The 20,000-nt window shown below is 34.6% G+C and overlaps 1 protein-coding gene and 1 long non-coding RNA gene across 4 annotated transcripts in view; one reads left to right on the top strand and one right to left on the bottom strand.

Annotated features, from left to right (window-relative positions):
- Positions 1 to 1,426, top strand: part of LOC147840186 (uncharacterized) — a 32,627-nt gene extending 31,201 nt beyond the window's left edge. The window contains exon 3 of the long non-coding RNA XR_015511190.1: positions 739 to 1,426. This is a non-coding gene — a long non-coding RNA (uncharacterized LOC147840186). The remainder of the gene's footprint in view (positions 1 to 738) is intronic.
- ephb6 (eph receptor B6) overlaps positions 1 to 20,000 on the bottom strand; it is a 158,348-nt gene that overhangs the window by 113,462 nt on the left and 24,886 nt on the right. For all 3 annotated transcript variants that reach the window (XR_015511128.1, XM_087286753.1, XM_087286752.1), the window contains exon 2: positions 1,523 to 1,587. Coding sequence is in view for 2 of the 3 variants with exons in the window: in XM_087286753.1 (XP_087142879.1) it covers positions 1,523 to 1,587 (65 nt within the window). In the remaining variant the exon portion in view is untranslated. The remainder of the gene's footprint in view (positions 1 to 1,522; positions 1,588 to 20,000) is intronic.

Here is a 20,000-nt window from a genome sequence, read left to right on the forward strand (position 1 = left end):
CAGGACCTCGCAATTTACAAATTAAGCACTGGTTAGGACCCACACAAGCTGCAGGTTTAGCGTCCCCTGCTGGCCTGACAAACACACTTCAGGCAGCAACCTAGCTTTCCCATGTAGTCTTCCATCCAGGTACCGACCAGGCACAGCTTCAGTGTGATCATGTGAGAGTTGCAGAGAGAGTCGGGGATTTGATATAAACTAACTGTATTTTGATTTTCTGGGCAATCACAAGTTGGCCAAAACAGTATTAAATGGAAGTCATCATTAAACTCGCATCCAAATATTCGAAAGTGTGATGCACTGAAAAAAATTTATTTTGCTGCTTAGTTAAAACTACTTACTTAAAAAAGAGCTGAAACAAAACAATTCTTGAGATTTTTTTTGGACAACTTAATTGTTTTACGTTCAATCCACTTAAATTTGTTAACTTATTTTATTTGTGTTGGGAAAACAGAAATGAATTGTGTGGAATCCTGCATTTTTTACAGTGTGTTAGAATTTGTAGTATGTGCTGTTTCACAAATTAACAAAGAAGTTATGAACAAATATTATTTTCTTTTATGGTGTTTCGACAATTCTGAGAAAGAATCTTCTGATAATGTTCTGACATAAAAAAAAAATAAGTAAAAAAAACAGATTAGGAACATCATACTCCCATAATGCTAACAACATTGAAATAAACATTAGCCCCTTTCACACATACAGACCTTTTGTTGTATGTGTTGTATGTGTGAACAGGTCCTTTTTGAAAATACTGGTAAATTCGTTCTGGCTATTTTCCGGAAAGAGAAGTTGTAACATTACCGGCAATTTGCCGGAATGCTGCACTGTGTGAATGCAGAAGGAAGATTCCCGTTATAAGCGCGTGCACGTCTAGAACGTGATGACGTGAGACGTCTGCTTTAGCCAATCACAACAGTCAGATGCATTTACGTCCGCGCGGTTTGTGAGGATAAAAGCCTTTGAATATTTTTCCAGACACATTTAGCTGCTAGAAGTTAGTCAGATCACGTTTATATGTTCTTCTTAATGCCAACTGTGTAAATAATCATCGATGAGATGCTTATGATAAGCCGTTGTTTGTTTACCTTCAAGCTTTGCGTGCGCCTATGAGCGCCTGCACACGCACATATTATGAACATCTCGACATGCGAAAGTGATCCTGAGAAAGTTGTTCACAATATTGATCATCCACAGAGTTTGTAATTTAGTCAAATGTTTACAAATACAAGCGCAGCCGTTTAAGCTCATTTGTGGTGAATGATGTCAGAATTTACCGGTATTTTGGAATGGATGTGTGAATGCTCTTTTCCGGAAAATTTCCGTAACGTCCTCGCCTGTGTGAACAGCGCTTTTTTCAATATACCGGTAAAGTCGTTCCGGAAATTTTCCAGAAATTTACCGTATCACTGTGTGAAAGGGGCTATTGCCTCAATATTCACATAAGCAAAAAGCTTACAACTGTTTAAACGATTTTAAAATGAGCAAAGATTACATTTCTGATCTACCCTGTGAATCTTACCCCTGTGTCAGGATATGTTGTCCAGCCGAGTTCAGCAGTGGACTCTGAAGTGTCCAGCAGCATAACTGAGACAGAGAAGCAGAAAGATACAGTTTATTAGTTGTTTAAAGTAATAATTACTTCCATCATTATCTTATTTAAACTAAGTCAACATAATGTAGAAATTCTGATTGTTAAATCCTCTCCGGGTGAAATAGCATTAAATTATTCATCAGGTCCTGATTGAATCATTAAAACATTCTGCTTTGCTAATTGCCGTGATCTCATGTGAGCGACAGCCTGCTGGAGGGAAGAAACACATCACCAGAAAAGAGGGAGTCGATGTCTCGTGCACATATGAATCATTTATTACAAACACTGCAGAGGCTACATTAAAAGTCAGAAGAGACTTGGTGACTTTAAACATCTGTACCTTAAGAACTATGACCATCTTAAATAAAAAGAAAAATCTTGACTAACTTGTAAGACTAGTCTTAGCAGATTATGTAACTCGCCACAGTTTTCAAACTTTCACATTGAGCATGTTTACAAACTGTACGCTCTTATTTGCATATTTCAACAACACCTATGTTGACTGTTTCCTTGTGTGTTATTACTATTGGTGATTAACAAATTATCAAGTAAAAGCAAATATGAACAATATTGTTACAGAAGCAGAGATAAAGAAGAGTTGAGAGAGAAAATCTATTTGGAGTTTAACACTAAATAAACTAAACCAAATGAGAGTAATCTTTTATAAATATTGAAATAATTGCCACTTGAAAGCATGGTTAAATAAACACACAAATGGTTAACTACGTGATAAACAAAAAACAATGTGATTTTTAACAATATTTTCATTTATTATAAAACTGTTATACACTTATTCTGTTTAATGGCTTAAAGTTTTTTTTTTTTTAATGTTGTTGAAGCAGATTCTCTTGTATGCTATTCACGAGCCATGTGAACCCACTGGTAAAAGCTGCTCTCTTTCTTTCTTAAGTTTAAGTTCAAGTTACTTTATTGACATACTATTTGTACAGTATTGCCAAAGGATTTTAGTAAATGTATAACATGTGTCATATACAGCTGAAGTCAGAATTATTAGCCCCCCTTTGAATTTTTTTTTCTTTTTTAAATATTTCCCAAATGATGTTTAACAGAGCAAGGAAATTTTCACAGTATGTCTGATAATATTTTTTTTTCTGGAGAAAGTCTTATTTTTTTTTATTTCGGCTAGAATAAAAGCAGTTTTAAATTTTTTAACAACCATTTTAAGTTCAAAATGTTTTGCTCCTATAAGCTGCCAAGTTATCCTATTAACTTAGTTAAGCCTTTAAATGTCACTTTAAGCTGTATAGAAGTGTCTTGAAAAATACCTCATTATGGCAAAGATAAAATAAATCAGTTATTAGAGATGAGTTATTAAAACTATTGTGTTTGGAAATGTGTTGGAAAAAAAATCTTCTCTCCGTTAAACAGAAATTGGAGAAAAAATAAACAGGGGGGCTAATAATACAGGGGGCAAATAATTCTGACTTTAACTAATTGACATCATCAAATTATAAAACTAATTAATAATTAATAATACAGCAAATGAGAAATAAATGACAGAAAAAGGAAACATAAACAGACAATATCTCTGGTTATATCTGATTAACCATTTCTACACATATTTCTACATACACCATCTCTACATATATTTAGCAGTCAGTTTAGATGTCATTTCTTCCTTTGCGAGTATATTAAACAGTTTTTCTCCTTTAGATTAAAGAATATATTATTTAATGTTTCTCTTGCTTGCTCTTGTGGCTTTGTGCACGCAAGAAAAAAAAACTAGGCTTAAATAAAAATCTAATGCAAAAATATGTATAATTTATGACAGCTTTAGAAAGCGAAAGCAAAAGATGAATCCTGGATATTTTATAAGATTTGCAAACCCCAGCCAGACGCATTGTTAAGTCCTAAAAAAAGGAGCGTCTCTGTGGGTCAATGCAGAGCATGTGGGAGTGTTGAAAGTTCTTGCACACACAGAAAAAGTGGTACGAAACGTGTGGCTGAGAGAAGATTTTTAAATGGTTTATTGATCGCAGATCTTGTGCAGACACAAAAAAAGTGTAAAGGGCTGATAATAATAGTAAAAAAAATTTAAAAAAAGTCACCAAATATGCTTGGCAGTTGTTAAAATACCTGGGCGGCCTGCCCAAGTAAACTCTATGTGCGGAAAGCACTGAATATATAAACAGTTGAAATCTGAATGATTATTAGCCCCTTTTATATATATATATATATATATATATATATATATATATATATATATATATATATATATATATATATATATATATATATATATATATATATATATATTTATATTTGATAGTCCACAGAACAAACCATCATTGTACAATAACTTGCCTAATTACATTAACCTGCCTAGTTAACTTAATTAACCTAGTTAGGCCTTTAAATGTCACTTTAAGCTATATAGAAGCGTCTTGAAAAATATCTAGTCAAACATTATTTACTGTCATCATGTCAAAGATAAAATAAATCAGTTATTAGAAATGAGTTATTAAAACTATTATGTTTAGAAATGTGTTGAAAAAACCTTCTCTCTTTTAAACAGAAATTTGAGGAAAAAAATACAGGGAGGCTAATAATTCAGGGGACCAATAATTCTGACTTCAACTGTGCAATATATATAACTAACAAATGTGGGAAAATCCAACTGTGAGTCAACTTGTGAAAAAATGACATCATACTTTGAAACCATAACAGCAAATAAATACACTCAAACAAGGCAAAACATGCCTGGGATTTTTGGTTTATTACACACTGTGTAGTAAGCAATTATACAGGGTAGGCGAAAAGTAACTAGGAATTAAAATTTGGTAATAATGTCCTTATTTCTGAAACTGACTTTTGTGGCTGATGTGTGTACTATTGTTTTGCTTATTGCTGCTTGTGTTTGTTGCAAAATTACCACCAATTCAAAAATAAAGGTGTGAAACATTGCTTGACAAATGAATAATTCATGGCTAAAGGGTTAGTTCACTCATCCTCATGATATTTTTAACCAAACTCATAAGGCTTCCCTAAGTTTGTATTTAAAGGATGAATCTTTTTAAACAAACCTCTGATGCTTAAATGTTGAAAGTGGATCAGGTAAGTGAAACATTCTTTAAAACAGTTTTACAGGTCCATTTCCAAGACTAGAAATTGGCCCTAATATGATATGGTTGGGGCCAACAAATATATTTACTATATATATATGCAAGCTAACTAAATTGGCCAAGGTGTGTGTGTGTGTGTGTGTGTGTGTGTGTGTGTGTGTGTGTGTGTTTATGTGCGTGCGTGTGTGAATGAGAAACTGTATGACTTCACATAAATCAGAAACTAAGCCGAAGCAAAATGAATGAATGAATGAATGATATGGCTTGTTTTGACCATATTTGGAAGGGTTGTGAATATTAATGAGCTCTGCTCTGATGCTCAAACAGCTCATGTCAGTGCCTGAGCTGTGTTGAGGGTGAAATACAGGCTAATTTAAAATTTCTATTGTCTTGTCTAGACCAAAAAGCTGCCTGTGAATACCTGCGTGGGAGTGTGTTTCTTTCCACACACGCAGAAGGCAGTATCTGTTTTCTTGTTTACAATGGGAAACTGGAACTTTCGAATTGTGCATGCAAGTTTATACAAAGCAGGGTTCAGTAACATTTTCATAATAATTGTCAACCATCATAGAGGGATTTGCTCCAGCAAATATGTCTCATAATCTAATAATCCATGTAGTTTTGTGAAAATTTGAGAAATGTAGCAAAATTACAACCTGCCTCTCTATATTTCTTCTTGACATGATGTCACCTTAGAATTCTAAGGTTCTTTTTGACATTTTTGTCAAAATTGAGTTGACATATTCTTATTAAATGACAACTTATTTACATTATGGGATTTTTTATAAGTTGTTTACATTAAGACTTTTTATTTAAAAAAACAATTGTTACAAACATTCTGTTTGCTATGGAATGCAAAAACTTTGAAGCTCAACATCTCAAAATATTTCAGAATGCAGATAGAACCTTATAATTCCAAGGTGACGATGAATTGTTTACTTGCTATGTCACTTCACTACATCACATTCGATGTACATTTAGAGCACTTTCTTAAACCGGCAGCCCAATACTGACACTACAAACTGAATTGAGTCAACAAGCTCCAAAGTTAACCTGACAAGAGGCAAATAATTCATAATTATTCCAATTAACTATTAATATGGCTACTGTGTTTCCTAGTGAGATTGAAACGATAATATTTCCCTTTTATGTTTTCAACATACTATGTACTGAATGTGGGACTGTTATTTTGAAAACGGGAAAAGCTGTTAGGAAGTGTGAAGGCTGGGACACACCAAACCAACAAGCTGGACCAACCCTGACCGGCAAAGACCAACAACCAACCAACAGCTTGATTTAGGGCTGTGAGATTAATCAAAATCGCAGACTGCGATATGAAATATTTATTATTTAACTTCCCTTACCCAGAGCAAATGCATGACTGCCGTCTGTGTGTGACACTCTTACTAACCAATTGAGTGAGCACACTTACCTTCTGCCCAATAAGAATTGCGCAGTCAAACTATCGAACAAGTGGGATAATGGAGTCTGCCGCTTCAGAAGTAGTAATAGACAAATTCATACTAAAGAAAAACAGCACGTCGATAATATGGGAATATCTTGATTTCAAAGTCACAGACACGAAACAAAACCAAATTTGTAAGAGCTGTCGCAGAATTGTTGCCACAGCATGAGAAAATACAACAACCAGCACTGAAAAAAGCACAACAGGTGGCTATATGAGTAGTGACTTGCTAAAAAGTCAACTGAAAGTATTACCAATGACACACAATTTCATAGTTCTTTAATAATATAAGTAGACATCATTTCAGTTCCTTTTTTAACTAACACTCACTGCAATTTAGCAGTAAGAAGCTAAAATGCAGATTATTCAGCTGAACCTACAAAATTAAATTGCAATTAAAATCTAATCAAGTCACAAATATGTCAAAAAAAAAAAAAAAAACTCCCAATTAGATATTTTTTCCCAAATTGCACAGCCCTAGCTTGGTGTGTCCCAGCCTTCGCACTTCCTCAAAGCTTTTCCCCTTTTCAAAATAACAGTCCCACAAAGTACACAGTGTGTTTAAAACACATAAAAATAAGTCATTTAAGAAAATAAATCACTAAAGGCAATGCTATCATTTTATCATAACTTTATAATGTGGCACTAAGCTCTGAACTGTACTGTGCATTACAGTGGCAATATTGATCTATGTAAACAAAAACAACATTAACATTATACCAGACACTGTAAAAAGATCATTCCCAGCCACTAGACTTTTCTGTCCAGTGTCATCGAGTGACAGAATGTTGTGGGACTGCTATACAGGAGTTATTATTAGGGACTATAGATATCAAAATTTAGTGGTTTTTATTTTAATGTTTTTTAAAGCATGACGGTACAAACCAAACGTCATTATGAATGTATTAAAACATATGCTTGTTTGTTTGTGTTTAAAAAAAACCCTTGGTTTTGAGTGTGCTCCTGAAAAAATATCTGTTTCAAGGGGTATCTAGCCCTTCCCCTTAGACCTACGCCTTCAAGCTAAAGAGTGTTGGGAGACCCCTAACTCTTCACGTGAACGGTAAGGAGAAGGGCTAAGGGGTAAAATTGGGATTGGGCCTTAAAAAATAAATAAATCTATATGATGTGAGCGGATTAACCCAAGTGCTTTAGAAGAGACGCACTCACTTTATAAAACCACTTCATAAGATGAAGAGATTTGATTTTAGGATGATCAATCAATAATATTTCAATATGAAACAAGAATCTCCTTAGTCATTGTAATTTTAGAAAGATATTTTAATGTAATACTTAAGTACAAAATAAAGCTATTTTGGTTGTTTTGTTTTGGATTTTGTTTTGTTTACATCCCCAATATGAGTATTTTCATTTTGGGTTTAACTAACTAACTTTGCTTAAGTGTAAAAAAACCCAGCCCATTCCCACAAATGTAATATTATACATAGGAAAATGTATGATTTTTAAAAGAGTTGTGCGCCAAACCTTACCCAATTGAGAATGAGCAAAATGTACAGTATTAAAAAACTAAAACAAATGAGAGTTCAAAAATCATACAAATTAGCCAATGAAAAAGTTACAAATTGTTTTGAGATTGTGTTGAAAAACCCTTACTTAAGCACAAGATCTCTTTAGCTCATGCTACACAACATATGATCATCATTGGGGGTTTTGCCAGAAAATAGAGTATCTAAATATTAAGAAACATTTCAGCACTCCACTGTGCGTCAACAGAAAAATACAAGACTGTCATCGGGAATGCATTGCTAAAATGAGCATGACACTGGAAAGCATCTGTCGACATCCAACATGAAAAATGCGCCACGGGCATAACTTACGTCAAAATCCACAAAACAATAAAGGCTGATATGACCAGAATGGGCCGCTGAGCTGTCCTTTCTCATCATATCATGGCTTGCCCTGACATTCATCTAATAAGCTGTTCGTCACCAACAGACAGACTACAACAATAAATAAATTAAAGCAGGAAATCCATCACACTGTTTACAAATGAATTATTTCTCCTTCATGTTTATTTAATAGCACCTATTTTTCCAGATGAGGAGCAGCGGAGCTCAGACTCCTTTGGGGCAGCGTGAAATGGGCCAAACCCTCACGTAAAGAACTTGGAGTCTCCTTAACCCAAACTGAGCAAACACCAAACAAGCACAGTCATTTAAAACACTGCCACAGAACGCTCACACAAACACACACAGCTGGCACAAATACTGAGGATAAGAGTGTTTTTAATTCAGCCTCCCCCCTCCTTCCGCTATTTGCCCTTAAAACCACGAAACTGATATTATTCTGTGGCTTACACTAAATCCAGGCCTCCATCTCTATTGCGCTTGTGCGTAAACAGATTTTTTTAGATTATGTTCACAGATGGGAACCCCGCAAATCTGTCCGCCAATCTATCATTCCCGCCCTGTCTGTCTCTCTGTGTTTGGTTCTTATCCATCGCTTCTGCTCCTCTGAAGACAGCGTTGCCTTCGGCGTGTTGGACTGGGATTTGGGAGAGCTTTCGTTTTTTTGTTTTTTTTTGTTTGCTTTTAGTAGATAGTGAACGTGAATTGAGGGCACTTTTATAACTGTGTGTTTGGCAACGTTGTGCTTTTAAATGATTATGCATTTCTTAATACTAAACATAAGTACTGGAACAGTGTGGCTAAAAGGCAGAGCGTGTGTTTAGTATTAAACACAGTCATCAGAAACGGGTGCATGATAACGGACTATACAAATGATTTTTGTAAAGGTGATTAATATAATATAGAAATTAACAAATTAAAGAACATACAAATATAATAATGGTAGATATGGATGTAGTTTGACATGAAACATTGGTTTTAAAATATTTTTTTAAACAGACTGTATGATAAATAGAGACAGAGTGCATTTAGACCACGTCGACACTGAGGGGAAAAACAATCCAGCCTGCTCCATTGACTTTCTATTGCGGGAGGCTGAGTCCCTGTCATTTCTAACTTGTAACACAAAAACAGGACAATGCCCAAAAGCTGCTGTGTGACATGGTGCACAGCAAACAAGTTGAAAAATCCCAGAACTATGCTTTTATAAACTACCGAAGTGTAAAATCCACCCTTTAAGGTGACCAATGTGTATATAGGCAAAAGACGTGAAGCATCAGCAGGAAGAATGGGTGAATCGTGGTTTCCTGAATCTCAGATCAGCAACATGTGCAGTAAATATTTTTTTTTTACTGGAAAATCAAAATTTCAATTTTATATATTATATTACAAGGTGACGCAGTGGTTCAGTGGTTAGCACTGCCTTCTAACAGCAAGAAGATCAGTTGGAATTTTTGCATGGAGTTTGCATGTTCTTCCTATGTTCGCATGGGTTTCCTCCACAGTCCAAAGACATGCACAGGTGAACTGAATAAATTAAATTGGCCTTAGTGTATGTGTGTGAATGAGTGTGTATGGATGATTCCCAGCACTGAGTTGCAGCTGGAAGGGCATCCGTAGTGTAAAACTTATGCTGAATAAGTTGGTGGTCCAGTGCATTGTGGCGACCCCTGATGAATAAAGGGACTAAGCAGAAGGGAAATGAATGAATGAATACTATACTACTTTATTACACGGCTGTCTGGAATACCTGCTTCTGATCTGACTCTGGTCAGTCGTGACATTCACAGATTAAAACTGCTGAAACAAACAACGCAGGTTCATTGAGGTACTTCAAATCATCTCGACTATGAGTAAATACAGGACGTTCATATCCATATGCTTGTCTGTCTCTGCTGCTGTTTGGTGCTATCTTGAGACTGAACAATATGTAGGTTAGTGTTAGCTTCACTCAGCCATGTTTGTTTCTGTCAGCTTTGCATTTAAATAAAAGAATTAAGAAAATATTTACGCTCAAATAATGTTTTGTGGCAAGTAGCTGTGTAATAAATGGGAAAAAAGTATATCTAGTCTGTTATTTTCACAGAATAAAGCTATTCAGTCTTATTAGTTTAAAAAAAAAGATAGCAATGAATGTTAAAGCAAAGAGCTTAGAATGACCAAGAGGCGACACTCAATAGAACGTTCCAATGCAACAGCAGTGCCCAGCAACAGCTCCGGATTCTGCCATTTTGGAGTGAATGCGATCGGCTGTCCATTGGATCTTATTGTTGTCGCGATGGCAAGTAGCTGCTTTATATTTTATTTATTTATTTATTTAAAAAGTGCATTAAAGCTGAGATATAACCTGAAAGACGACAATACAACACTTACTATCACAATCATCAGCACTTTTAATAGTTTTTACAGACTTATAATATGCTGTTTTTCTATTGGAGTTTTCATTCCAAAATGACCACCGCATCATCTAGTGGTTGTTTCCCAATTCGCACTAGAGTGTCGCCTCGTGGGGATTCTTTGCTCTTTGGTTAAAGTGAGTTTATCTCAGTGGACGTGGCCTTCAGATTATGATGTGCTGCACTCTGGCTCTATAAGGCACCACTTAAAGTTTTGTTAAAAAATAATAAAAATAATATTTAATAAATAATATAATGGATATTTTAAGATAAATTATCTGGTTGAAACACTGATTGAGTGAAAACCTAACCTTCGAGTAAATTGTAGTATGTACAATAGACATTACCTGACCAAAGTCTTGTCATTGATCCCAGTTGTAATAGCAACAAATAGTAACTTGACTTCTAGTTGATTATTTGGAAAAGTGGCAGAATGTAGATTTTTCTGATGAATCTTTTGAACTACATCCCGATCAACACAAATACTGAGAAGACCTATTGAAACCCGCATGGACCCAAGATTCTCACAGAAATCAGTCAAGTCTGGTGAAGGAAAAAATCATGGGGAACTGTGGGAGTCCAGCAAGAATGCTTTCTTTGCCATTCCAGATGACTTTATACATTCATTCATTCATTTTCTTGTCAGCTTAGTCCCTTTATTAATCCGGGGTCGCCACAGCGGAATGAACTGCCAACTTATCCAGCACAATTTTACACAGCGGATGCCCTTCCAGCCGCAACCATCTCTGGGAAACAGATGACTTTATTAATAAGTTATCTGAGTCATGACAGAGATGTATGAATGCAGTGCTCCAAGCACATGGGAGTCATAAACAATATTAATTCTTTTTCCCACAATGACTTTTTCTACACTGTACATTATTTCTGCTAAGTGACAAGACTTTTGTCTAAGCAAAGTCAGACATTACTGTCCTAATTAAATAATTCAAAATCAAGGCATGATCAAATTTTATTTTGGTAAAATAAGCGTAATCTAGAGGCCTTTGCCTTTCATATAAGACACTTCTGATACCAAATGTTCAACTAGAAGTCAAGTTATTACTTGTAGTTCCTAAAACAAGCGACAAGACTTTTGTCAGGTAGTGCAAACCAAATACGTTGATTCTGAATAAATCAAAGCAAATGATCCTTTAATAAAAACTGTCAATTATTATTTTTATAAATATTGTATAAGTACGTTATATATTTCCCTTATTCCTGAACACAATCTTAAAAGCAGGTGAAATTCATGTTATTCAGCATGTTTATGGCTTTAGTCACTCTATAAAGCAGCAGTTAGTATGTTGCCTACAGGCTTTTTTGCATCCTTAAACCCAAGTGCTGCAGAAAAGTTTAATTACTTAAACTAACTTAGTTTGGTGTTTGCAATTAGTCAGTTAATTACTCACAAGTCAAAGTATATCCACAAGAAATACTTCACCGCTAAGAAATGCATCCGTCAGCTCATAATTTTTTCTTTCTTTTTAAATTGTATTTCATATGACCAATCCATAAAATCCAATGCCATAAAAGCCACTTTAAAAACAACAATGTTCTACTGTCAAAAATTGAGCCCAAAAAGATCCCATAACACAATTTGAAAGCATAAATATAAGAAAAACACCCTAGACTTCACCATATTATATTACATATTTGATTTTTATATAATAAACAATTCTGACTGTGTTGAGTCACCACTTTATGCCCATTATAGATCTGTGTCCTGAAGCTAAAGCAGCACTTTAAACAAACACATGAACATTGGACACAAGAGCTAATGTGTATGCTGACGCAAATCATTTCAAAACTCTCGCACACGTAAGACAAGCACACTGACATATAAATTCATCATTAATCTTTGACCCTAAACAATACATTTTTATATGCAAGTATAGTTTTTTTTTTCTTTGACACACTTTCAAATGCACACACAAACAGAGCGAGATTGAGAGAGAGAGTGTATAATCACTCTCTCCCCAGGGAGCTTGTCCTTTTGACCTAATTATATACAGGATGAATTATTATGACTCAAATTATCCTATTTGTTCCTTTTTAAGTTGAAAAATTGTTATGGGTTTTTATTCTCTATTCTTTTTCTATGTTAAGCTGCTTTGACGCAATCTACATGGTAAAAAGTGCTATGGAAATAAAGATGAACTGAATTGAATGAAGTCAAATACGTTCTTCATTGGCATGAATGATTCCAAAAAGAACCAACCATTAGGATTTTGGAACAAAAGCTGTAAAATTTACGGTAAAAAAAAACAGGCAGTTGTGATTGGTAAACCATAAAAACATATCAAACAACTTTTTCCACAGGCAGAGAAGCAGACAGATAGATAAAAGATGCACAATGCCATTCACAAAGCTACAAATACCATTGTGGTTAAAGACATAAAATTAAAGTAATGGAATAAATATTACTTATCAACATTAGATAATCAACATTAAAACTCTAATGTACATAATTAATAGGGGTAAAAAAAACCTAAATAAAAAAACTATAGTAACGTTTGATGGTCCAATTGAGTAGTAGACTGTCTGCTTAATATCTGTTGAAACTGCTCCTTCAATAAACATTTAGCTGACTTTAAGAAACTTAGCAAGTACATGTCAACTTACACTAACCTTAATGCCGAGTTCAGAATGCATGATTTTGAAAGTAGTCGTGTCACAAATGTTTTCACACTGCATGACTATCTGGACTAGCATTTTGTCACTGCTTTGTTTACACTGCAATATGGATCGGCGACAGGGGCTTTCACATTGCATGACTTTACAATAGGAAGAATTGTAGACAACTTCGTCCAAGCTACGTCTCACAAGCAAAAACACGTAGTATATATTTTTTTATTAACGAGAAAGAAGCCTTTAATGGGGTAAAAAAAAAAAAAGTACATATTTGGTCACCTGGGTTTAAAGGGAATTGGCAATTTTTCCTCAAGTTTCTTTTTTGACCCGGTTGTGGTACTGCTCAGATTACACGTTAAACAGACAACGGGTGCTCCTGTAAAATTTCCACTAGTTTTTCCTCCATTTCTTGGGTCCAAATAAACTAAAAATGAGCCTTTTTAACCTCTCCCCTCGTTTAACCTCTTTTAACAACCTCCCGCTGGCCTGCAGGTACACACACTAGTGAATGCTGTTCTCTCATTGGCTGTTGGTAATCGCCAATGTTATTTTCAGTCAAAACTCATCTCACACAGCATGATTTGAATCGCTGACAGCTCCAGATATTTAGCATGCCAAATATCTTACATGTAACTTAAACTCAACAAAAGAACCATCAAAATAAAGTGTAACCGTACTGTCAACAAAAAAGCATAAAAATTAGGTGTCATGCAGGGAATTCTGGGAAAATCAATCTATGATTATTCACCATACATAATATATTAAGGTAGGGGTTCCCAAACTTTTAAGCCTGCGACTCCTAAAATAGCATTGCCAGTGACTCACAACCCACCAATATCCTCTGAGGTGGTTATAAAAAAACCTTGCACACAATGGCGTACACATACCAATAGACCAAAGTCTATTCATCACTTAATTTTGAAGAACGCCACTACGAGACTATCTTCTATGTTCAGTTGTGGACAGTTTTTGTTTTTAATGTATGTGAATGCTGTAAAGGTGTCTGAAAGATTAACCTGGTGCCATAAAATCAATGTGCGATGTCTTTAACATAATGAAATCACCCCACACTCTTAGAAAAAAAAGGTAAAAAGGTTCCTTGAGGTACAGTTTTGTATCTTTGCAAAATACGGTACAGAAAAGACCTATTATACTGTTCTGTACTTTTTATGGTACAATTAAAATGAAGGTAAACAATTGTTCTCATAAAAAGGTACAGTGTTGGACAATTCCTTTATTACAAAATACAAATTACTGGAAACGCAAAGTGATTTTATGAATAATTTCCATAAAAATATAAAACTATAGGTATTGTAAAAAAACATTTAAGGCATTTTTAATAAACATTTGGTAAGCCTTTTATGATAAATACATTTTCAGTTTTGAGATCCGCACATTTTGGTATTTGCTTTCCACTACGCACATACATTTTAGTTTCCCATGGTACAAATCATGTCTTCAAAAGGTACAAACTGTAATGGCACAAATTTGTTTCTTCGTCTTAAGGTACAGTACATTTCTGGGTCCCACTTCATATTAAGTGTCCTTAACTACTATGTACTTGCATCAAAAAAATAAATACAATGTACTTACTGTGTTTATAATGTATTTGAGAACACTTGTGGTGCTTTTGAGTTGGGATAGAGGTTGGGTTATGGACAGGTTTGGTGGCATGGGTAGGTTTAAGGGTGGGTTAAGGTGTAAGGGATGGTCAACAGTATATTTACAAATGTAATTAAAAAAGTTAACTACAGATGTAATTACATGCATGTATTTAATCAAGAATAAGTACACAGTAAATACATGTATTTACACAATAAGTACATTGTAACAAACTATTAATGTACATATTAGTTAAGGCCACTTAATATAAAGTGGGATCCATTTCGGTTCCATAAAAAGGTACTGCTCCAGTGACTAGGGTTTGTACTTACTTTGGTACAACATTGTACTATTTTTTCTGAGACTGCAGGGGTTGCAAAATAATTGAAAGGCTGATGGCTTTTTGGTTGCATGTTGTTGTTATTTAATGTAACTAGTTTATAAAATAATTAGATTTTAAAAATCACCAAGCAACCTCCACTCATTGTCCCATGACCACCCCTCACCCCCCGGGAGTCTGACCCCCACCTTGGAAACCACTGTATTAGGGAAACTTACTGTTAACTAGGTTGCAGATTTTTACTGTAGCATTTTTTGTTTCACCATGGTAATTATAGACATTTTTTAGACTTATATTCCAACATGAAATATATTTCACTAGATGGGCTGACTACATTTGTGAAGAATTCATTATTCCAGAATTGATAGGGTGATTTTGTAGAGGAGTGCATCTGCATAACTTATTCTAAACAAGCTAAATTTGAAAAAAAAAAAATTATATATATATATATATATATATATATATATATATATATATATATATATATATATATATATATATATATATATATATATATATAAATATATCACAAATTTTGAAAAATCAAATGCACACCTTGCAGTCTTGTCAATTAAATGTAATTAATATGTAATTATTATGTAACAAATATTTGCTAAAGCCACAGATGTTACAGTTTCTATTGTGTAAAAAATAGGTAAACTTTGCAAATAATCTTCAAATAAGATGCATTCCAAAATGTGGACATTGAAGATCCTGTTGTGGCTACTACCTATGATGAAATGAGAAGTTTCAAGAACTTTTAGATCTATTTCCTTTTTTTTTCTTTCAAGTCAGCTCTCCTGTTTCGCTTACAATTAAGCTGTCAGTGTAAATGTTTCTCTGGAGTTTGACCAATGTGATTTACTGTTTATTAATTTGAATTTTATATTTTTTTATACATGTATGTATGTGTTTATATATACACCTGTATATTAAAATATGTGTATATGTATAGATGGGTTTATTTATACACTTTATCAGGTACACCTTACTAGTGCTAGGTTGGACCCCCTTTTGTCTTCAGAACTACCTTAATCCTTCATGGCATAGATTCAACAAGGTACTGGAAATATTCCTCAGAGATTTTGGTCCAGATTGACATGTTAGGAGCACACAGTTGCTGCAGATTGATGCAAATCTCCCGTTCCACCACATCCCAAAGGTGCTCTATTGGATTGAGCTCTGAGGACTGTGGAGGCCATTTGAGTACAGCGAACTCAATGTCATGCTCAAGAAACCAGTCTGAGATGATTTGCGTTTTATGACATGGTGCGATATCCTGCTAAAAGTAGCCATCAGAAGATGGGTATACTGTGGTCATAAAGGGATGGACATGGTCAGCAACAATACTCAGGTAGGCTGTGGCGTTGACACAACGCTCAATTGGTACACACCAAAGTGTGCCAAGAACATGTCCCCCACACCATTGCACCACCACCACCAGCCTGAACTGCTGATACAAGGCAGGAATGGTCCATGCTTTCATGTTGTTGAAGCCAAATTCTGACCCCACCATCTGAATGTCGCAGCAGAAATCGAGACTCATCAGACCAGGCAACATTTCCAATCTTCTATTTTCCAATTTTGGTGAGCCTGTGCCAATTGTAGCCTCAGTTTTCTGTTCTTAGCTAACAGGAGTGGCACCAGGTGTGGTCTTCTGCTGATCCATCCGCCTCAAAGTTGGACGTGTTGTGCATTCAGAGATGCTCTTCTGCATACCTCAGTTGTAACGAGTGGTTATTTGAGTTACTGTTGCCTTTCTATCAGCTGGAACCAGTCTGGCCATTCTCCTCTGAAATCAACAAGGCATTTGCGCCTACAGAACTGCCACTCACTGGATATTTTCTCTTTTTCGGGCCATTCTCTGTAAACCCTAGAGATGATTGTGTGTGAAAATTCCAGTAAATCAGCAGTTTCTGAAATACTCAGACCAGCCCATCGTGCGTGTGTATTATTTGGTTTTCTTCTAAATAAGCTAATTTATTGTTAAACTATCAATGATTATTTAAAATAATGTTTGATAGTAATAGTAAGGCATGGGGTTTTGAAGAGCTTCTGTGCTTGTAATTGTACATTTTATTTTTTGTTTTACATTTGCCTTTTGTGATGTCATTATGGGACTTCTTGAAAAATGAGATGTTGCATCTCAAGAGGTTATCCTTTAAATAAACTGAAATTGAAGTGTTCACCAATTTAGACAAATGGCTGAACAAAACTTGAAATAGTCCTTTTGTGTAGATCTAAAATGTAGATCTTTGAGTTCAGCTCATGAAAAATGGGAGCGAAAAGTGTTGCATTTATATGTTTATCTAAAGAATTTCCTAATTGTCATTTCCATATGACCTTCCATCTGTTAGCACGGAATGAGCAGGGGACTGATTCTGGGTCAGGGCTTTTTCAGTAATTCACAGGGGTGGGACAAAGTATTTGTATGTGCAAGGCTATACCACAGAAGACCTAAAATGTCTCTTCACAGGAACTGACAGAGCACTTCACCGTTCAGTGAGTCTTGTCAATCTTCTGCCCTGACAGCCTTCATTCTCAGAGGGGTGGCTGACAAATGAATATGAATGAACTTGAGCTGTTTTACATCAGAAATTCAGGTTTCAGTTCATTTATATGGATACGGGAATACTGCATACAGGTATGGGTTTTAAGATAACATAACTAACATAAAACCTGCAAGAAATAATTGCAATCCAATTTGAAAAATGCTGTGTAAAGCAGTTTTTAAAGTGTGCCAGTTATGCTTTTTTTCAGATGGTACCTTTCATGTAGTGTTAAGTGAAACCTTTGGCAATAAAGAAGGTCTGCAGAGTTTCAAAGATCAAAGTGCAATTATTGTCTCTCAGAAGAAAGAACTGATTTTAAACTTAAGCAAATCGACAGTCATTCCTACAGTTTGGCAAGGTTTGTATCAAGTTTGCATAACACTATAAAACACTTGTGCTTTAACCCTCAAACCTTGTAGTATTGTGAGTTTGATTGTTGTCAGAATGTTTAAAATGTGCTGTTTCTCGATTGCTGCACCAAAAGATCAGAACTCATCAGATGTAAATGTGATACAGCCAGTTTATTTCCACTGAAAGTCAGAATGCACAATCTGTCCAGTCAGTTTTAGAGTGATAGGATCCCTGAATTCAGATTTTGCATAAAAATAGCTAATGCTGCAATGCTTGATAGGAGTACATTTATTTTTATAGACAAACCGAGCTCTCGCCCAATGGGACCTTTTATATAGAGACACTTTGAGATTTATGCTTTTGCATGCAATGAAACTTTATCATGTTAAACTACAAGTGCCATTTAAACTGAGTTGCCTTTGAAAAATTAAAAGCTAATAATAAGCCTTGCCTCTCCATTTGTTATATAAAAATGCTGATAAAGTTAAAACTGACTTTTTCCAAAACTACATCATAAGTTAAGTAAAAGTGTTTATAAAAATAAAAAGAGAGAACTGCCTGTAGTTATCTTAATTCAAATCTTTCGACCGGATTTTAAATAAACTAGCATATTTTATAAAATAATATATATTTTAAACATCATTTATTTACAATACACAAATATCTTTACATATTAAAAATAAAGAATAAAATTGTAACAAAAATGATCATTTTCTACATGAATATAAAAACCACTGCCTCCATGCCTTTTTGATCTCGAGGGACTGTTTTCAGTTTATTCATGACAGTTTGCATTTGTATAATGTTATTATTATTATTATTATTTATTATATGCATTTTTTTGTTTTAATAAAAACAAGTTTAGATTTTTTCCACCTCTCGGGTTTTGGAGACGTATGCAACACTACATGGGGCATAACAACGTGTGTTTGGATATAACTCGTATCACCGTTGTTTTAATTGCAAAAAAAGTAATATCTTCTTATAATATTAGTAATATTGTCTAAATAAGTAAAACATATAGTCTTGTTTTAAGAAATACTATTCCAAAATTAAGCAATTTTTTCATTAAAACAAGCAAAATAATCTGCCAATGGGTTACGCAAAATAACCTTAAATCAAAAGGAAAAACTATTTTATTTGGCTTACTGTATTGGCAAATAATTTTGTTTGTTTTAATGAAAAACTTAATTTAGGCATATTATTTCTTAATACAAGAACTTTTTTTTTTTTTTTGCTTGTCTAGTTTGTAAGAGTTTTTAGATATTTGGACTAGAAACAAAACAACACATCTTAGTAAGAAGCATTTTTTGCAGAGTTTGATTTTTAACATCAATAACCAGCAATCTAAAACATGAGCTCATTTTACAATTCCCTTAGAATTTAACAGTTAAGTTTTATCATTTTTTAATCCATTCAGCTGATCTAAAGGTCTGGTGGGAGCACTTTTAGCATCAGGGTAGTTGTAAAATGAGCCTATTTCCAAAAAAAAAAAGTGGAGTGTTTATTTAAGCCATTGAATCAACACTTAGGAATCCACAAATTAATGTTTTGTGGAAATATATTAGAGGTGGTCCAGAGTGTATTTTTAAGACTTGGTTGTGTTTATAAGATGCAAAGCAATGTGTGCTCACGATTCATTTGTAAAAAAAAAAAAAAAAAAAAATCACGTTATTTTTTCATATGTCTTACTTTGATTATTTACAGCTACTCGGCTAACATGAAAATGTTTTATTTTCTTAGTTCCTTCGAATGGCCCCGATTGGTCAGCCTACATAATGTACTGGGATTTGCAGATCTGGGGCCTCATGTATCAACGCTGCGTACGCACAAAAACTTTGCGTACGCCAGGTTTCACGCTCAGAATCGCTCACGTTTGGATTTACTAACAATGAACTGAACATGGGAATGTGCGCAGCTTCACAGCAGCTTTATGGCTGGCGTATGCACATTTTTTGTGCGTGTCTGTTTTATTTCCATTGGCGACTCCTAGAGGCAGTTGTGTTCAATTCTTCTCTACAAAGTGTCTGAGCCTTGCAATGGCAGCTGTATGAGACGGGTTCATCTAGTAGGTATGTAAGGTTTCCATACCATACAGTTGACCAGCTAAACATTAAA

The sequence above is a fragment of the Danio rerio genome, chromosome 16 (genome assembly GCF_052040795.2).
Source record: "Danio rerio strain M-AB ecotype USA chromosome 16, GRCz13ab, whole genome shotgun sequence".
In the NCBI taxonomy this organism is placed as follows: domain Eukaryota; kingdom Metazoa; phylum Chordata; class Actinopteri; order Cypriniformes; family Danionidae; genus Danio; species Danio rerio.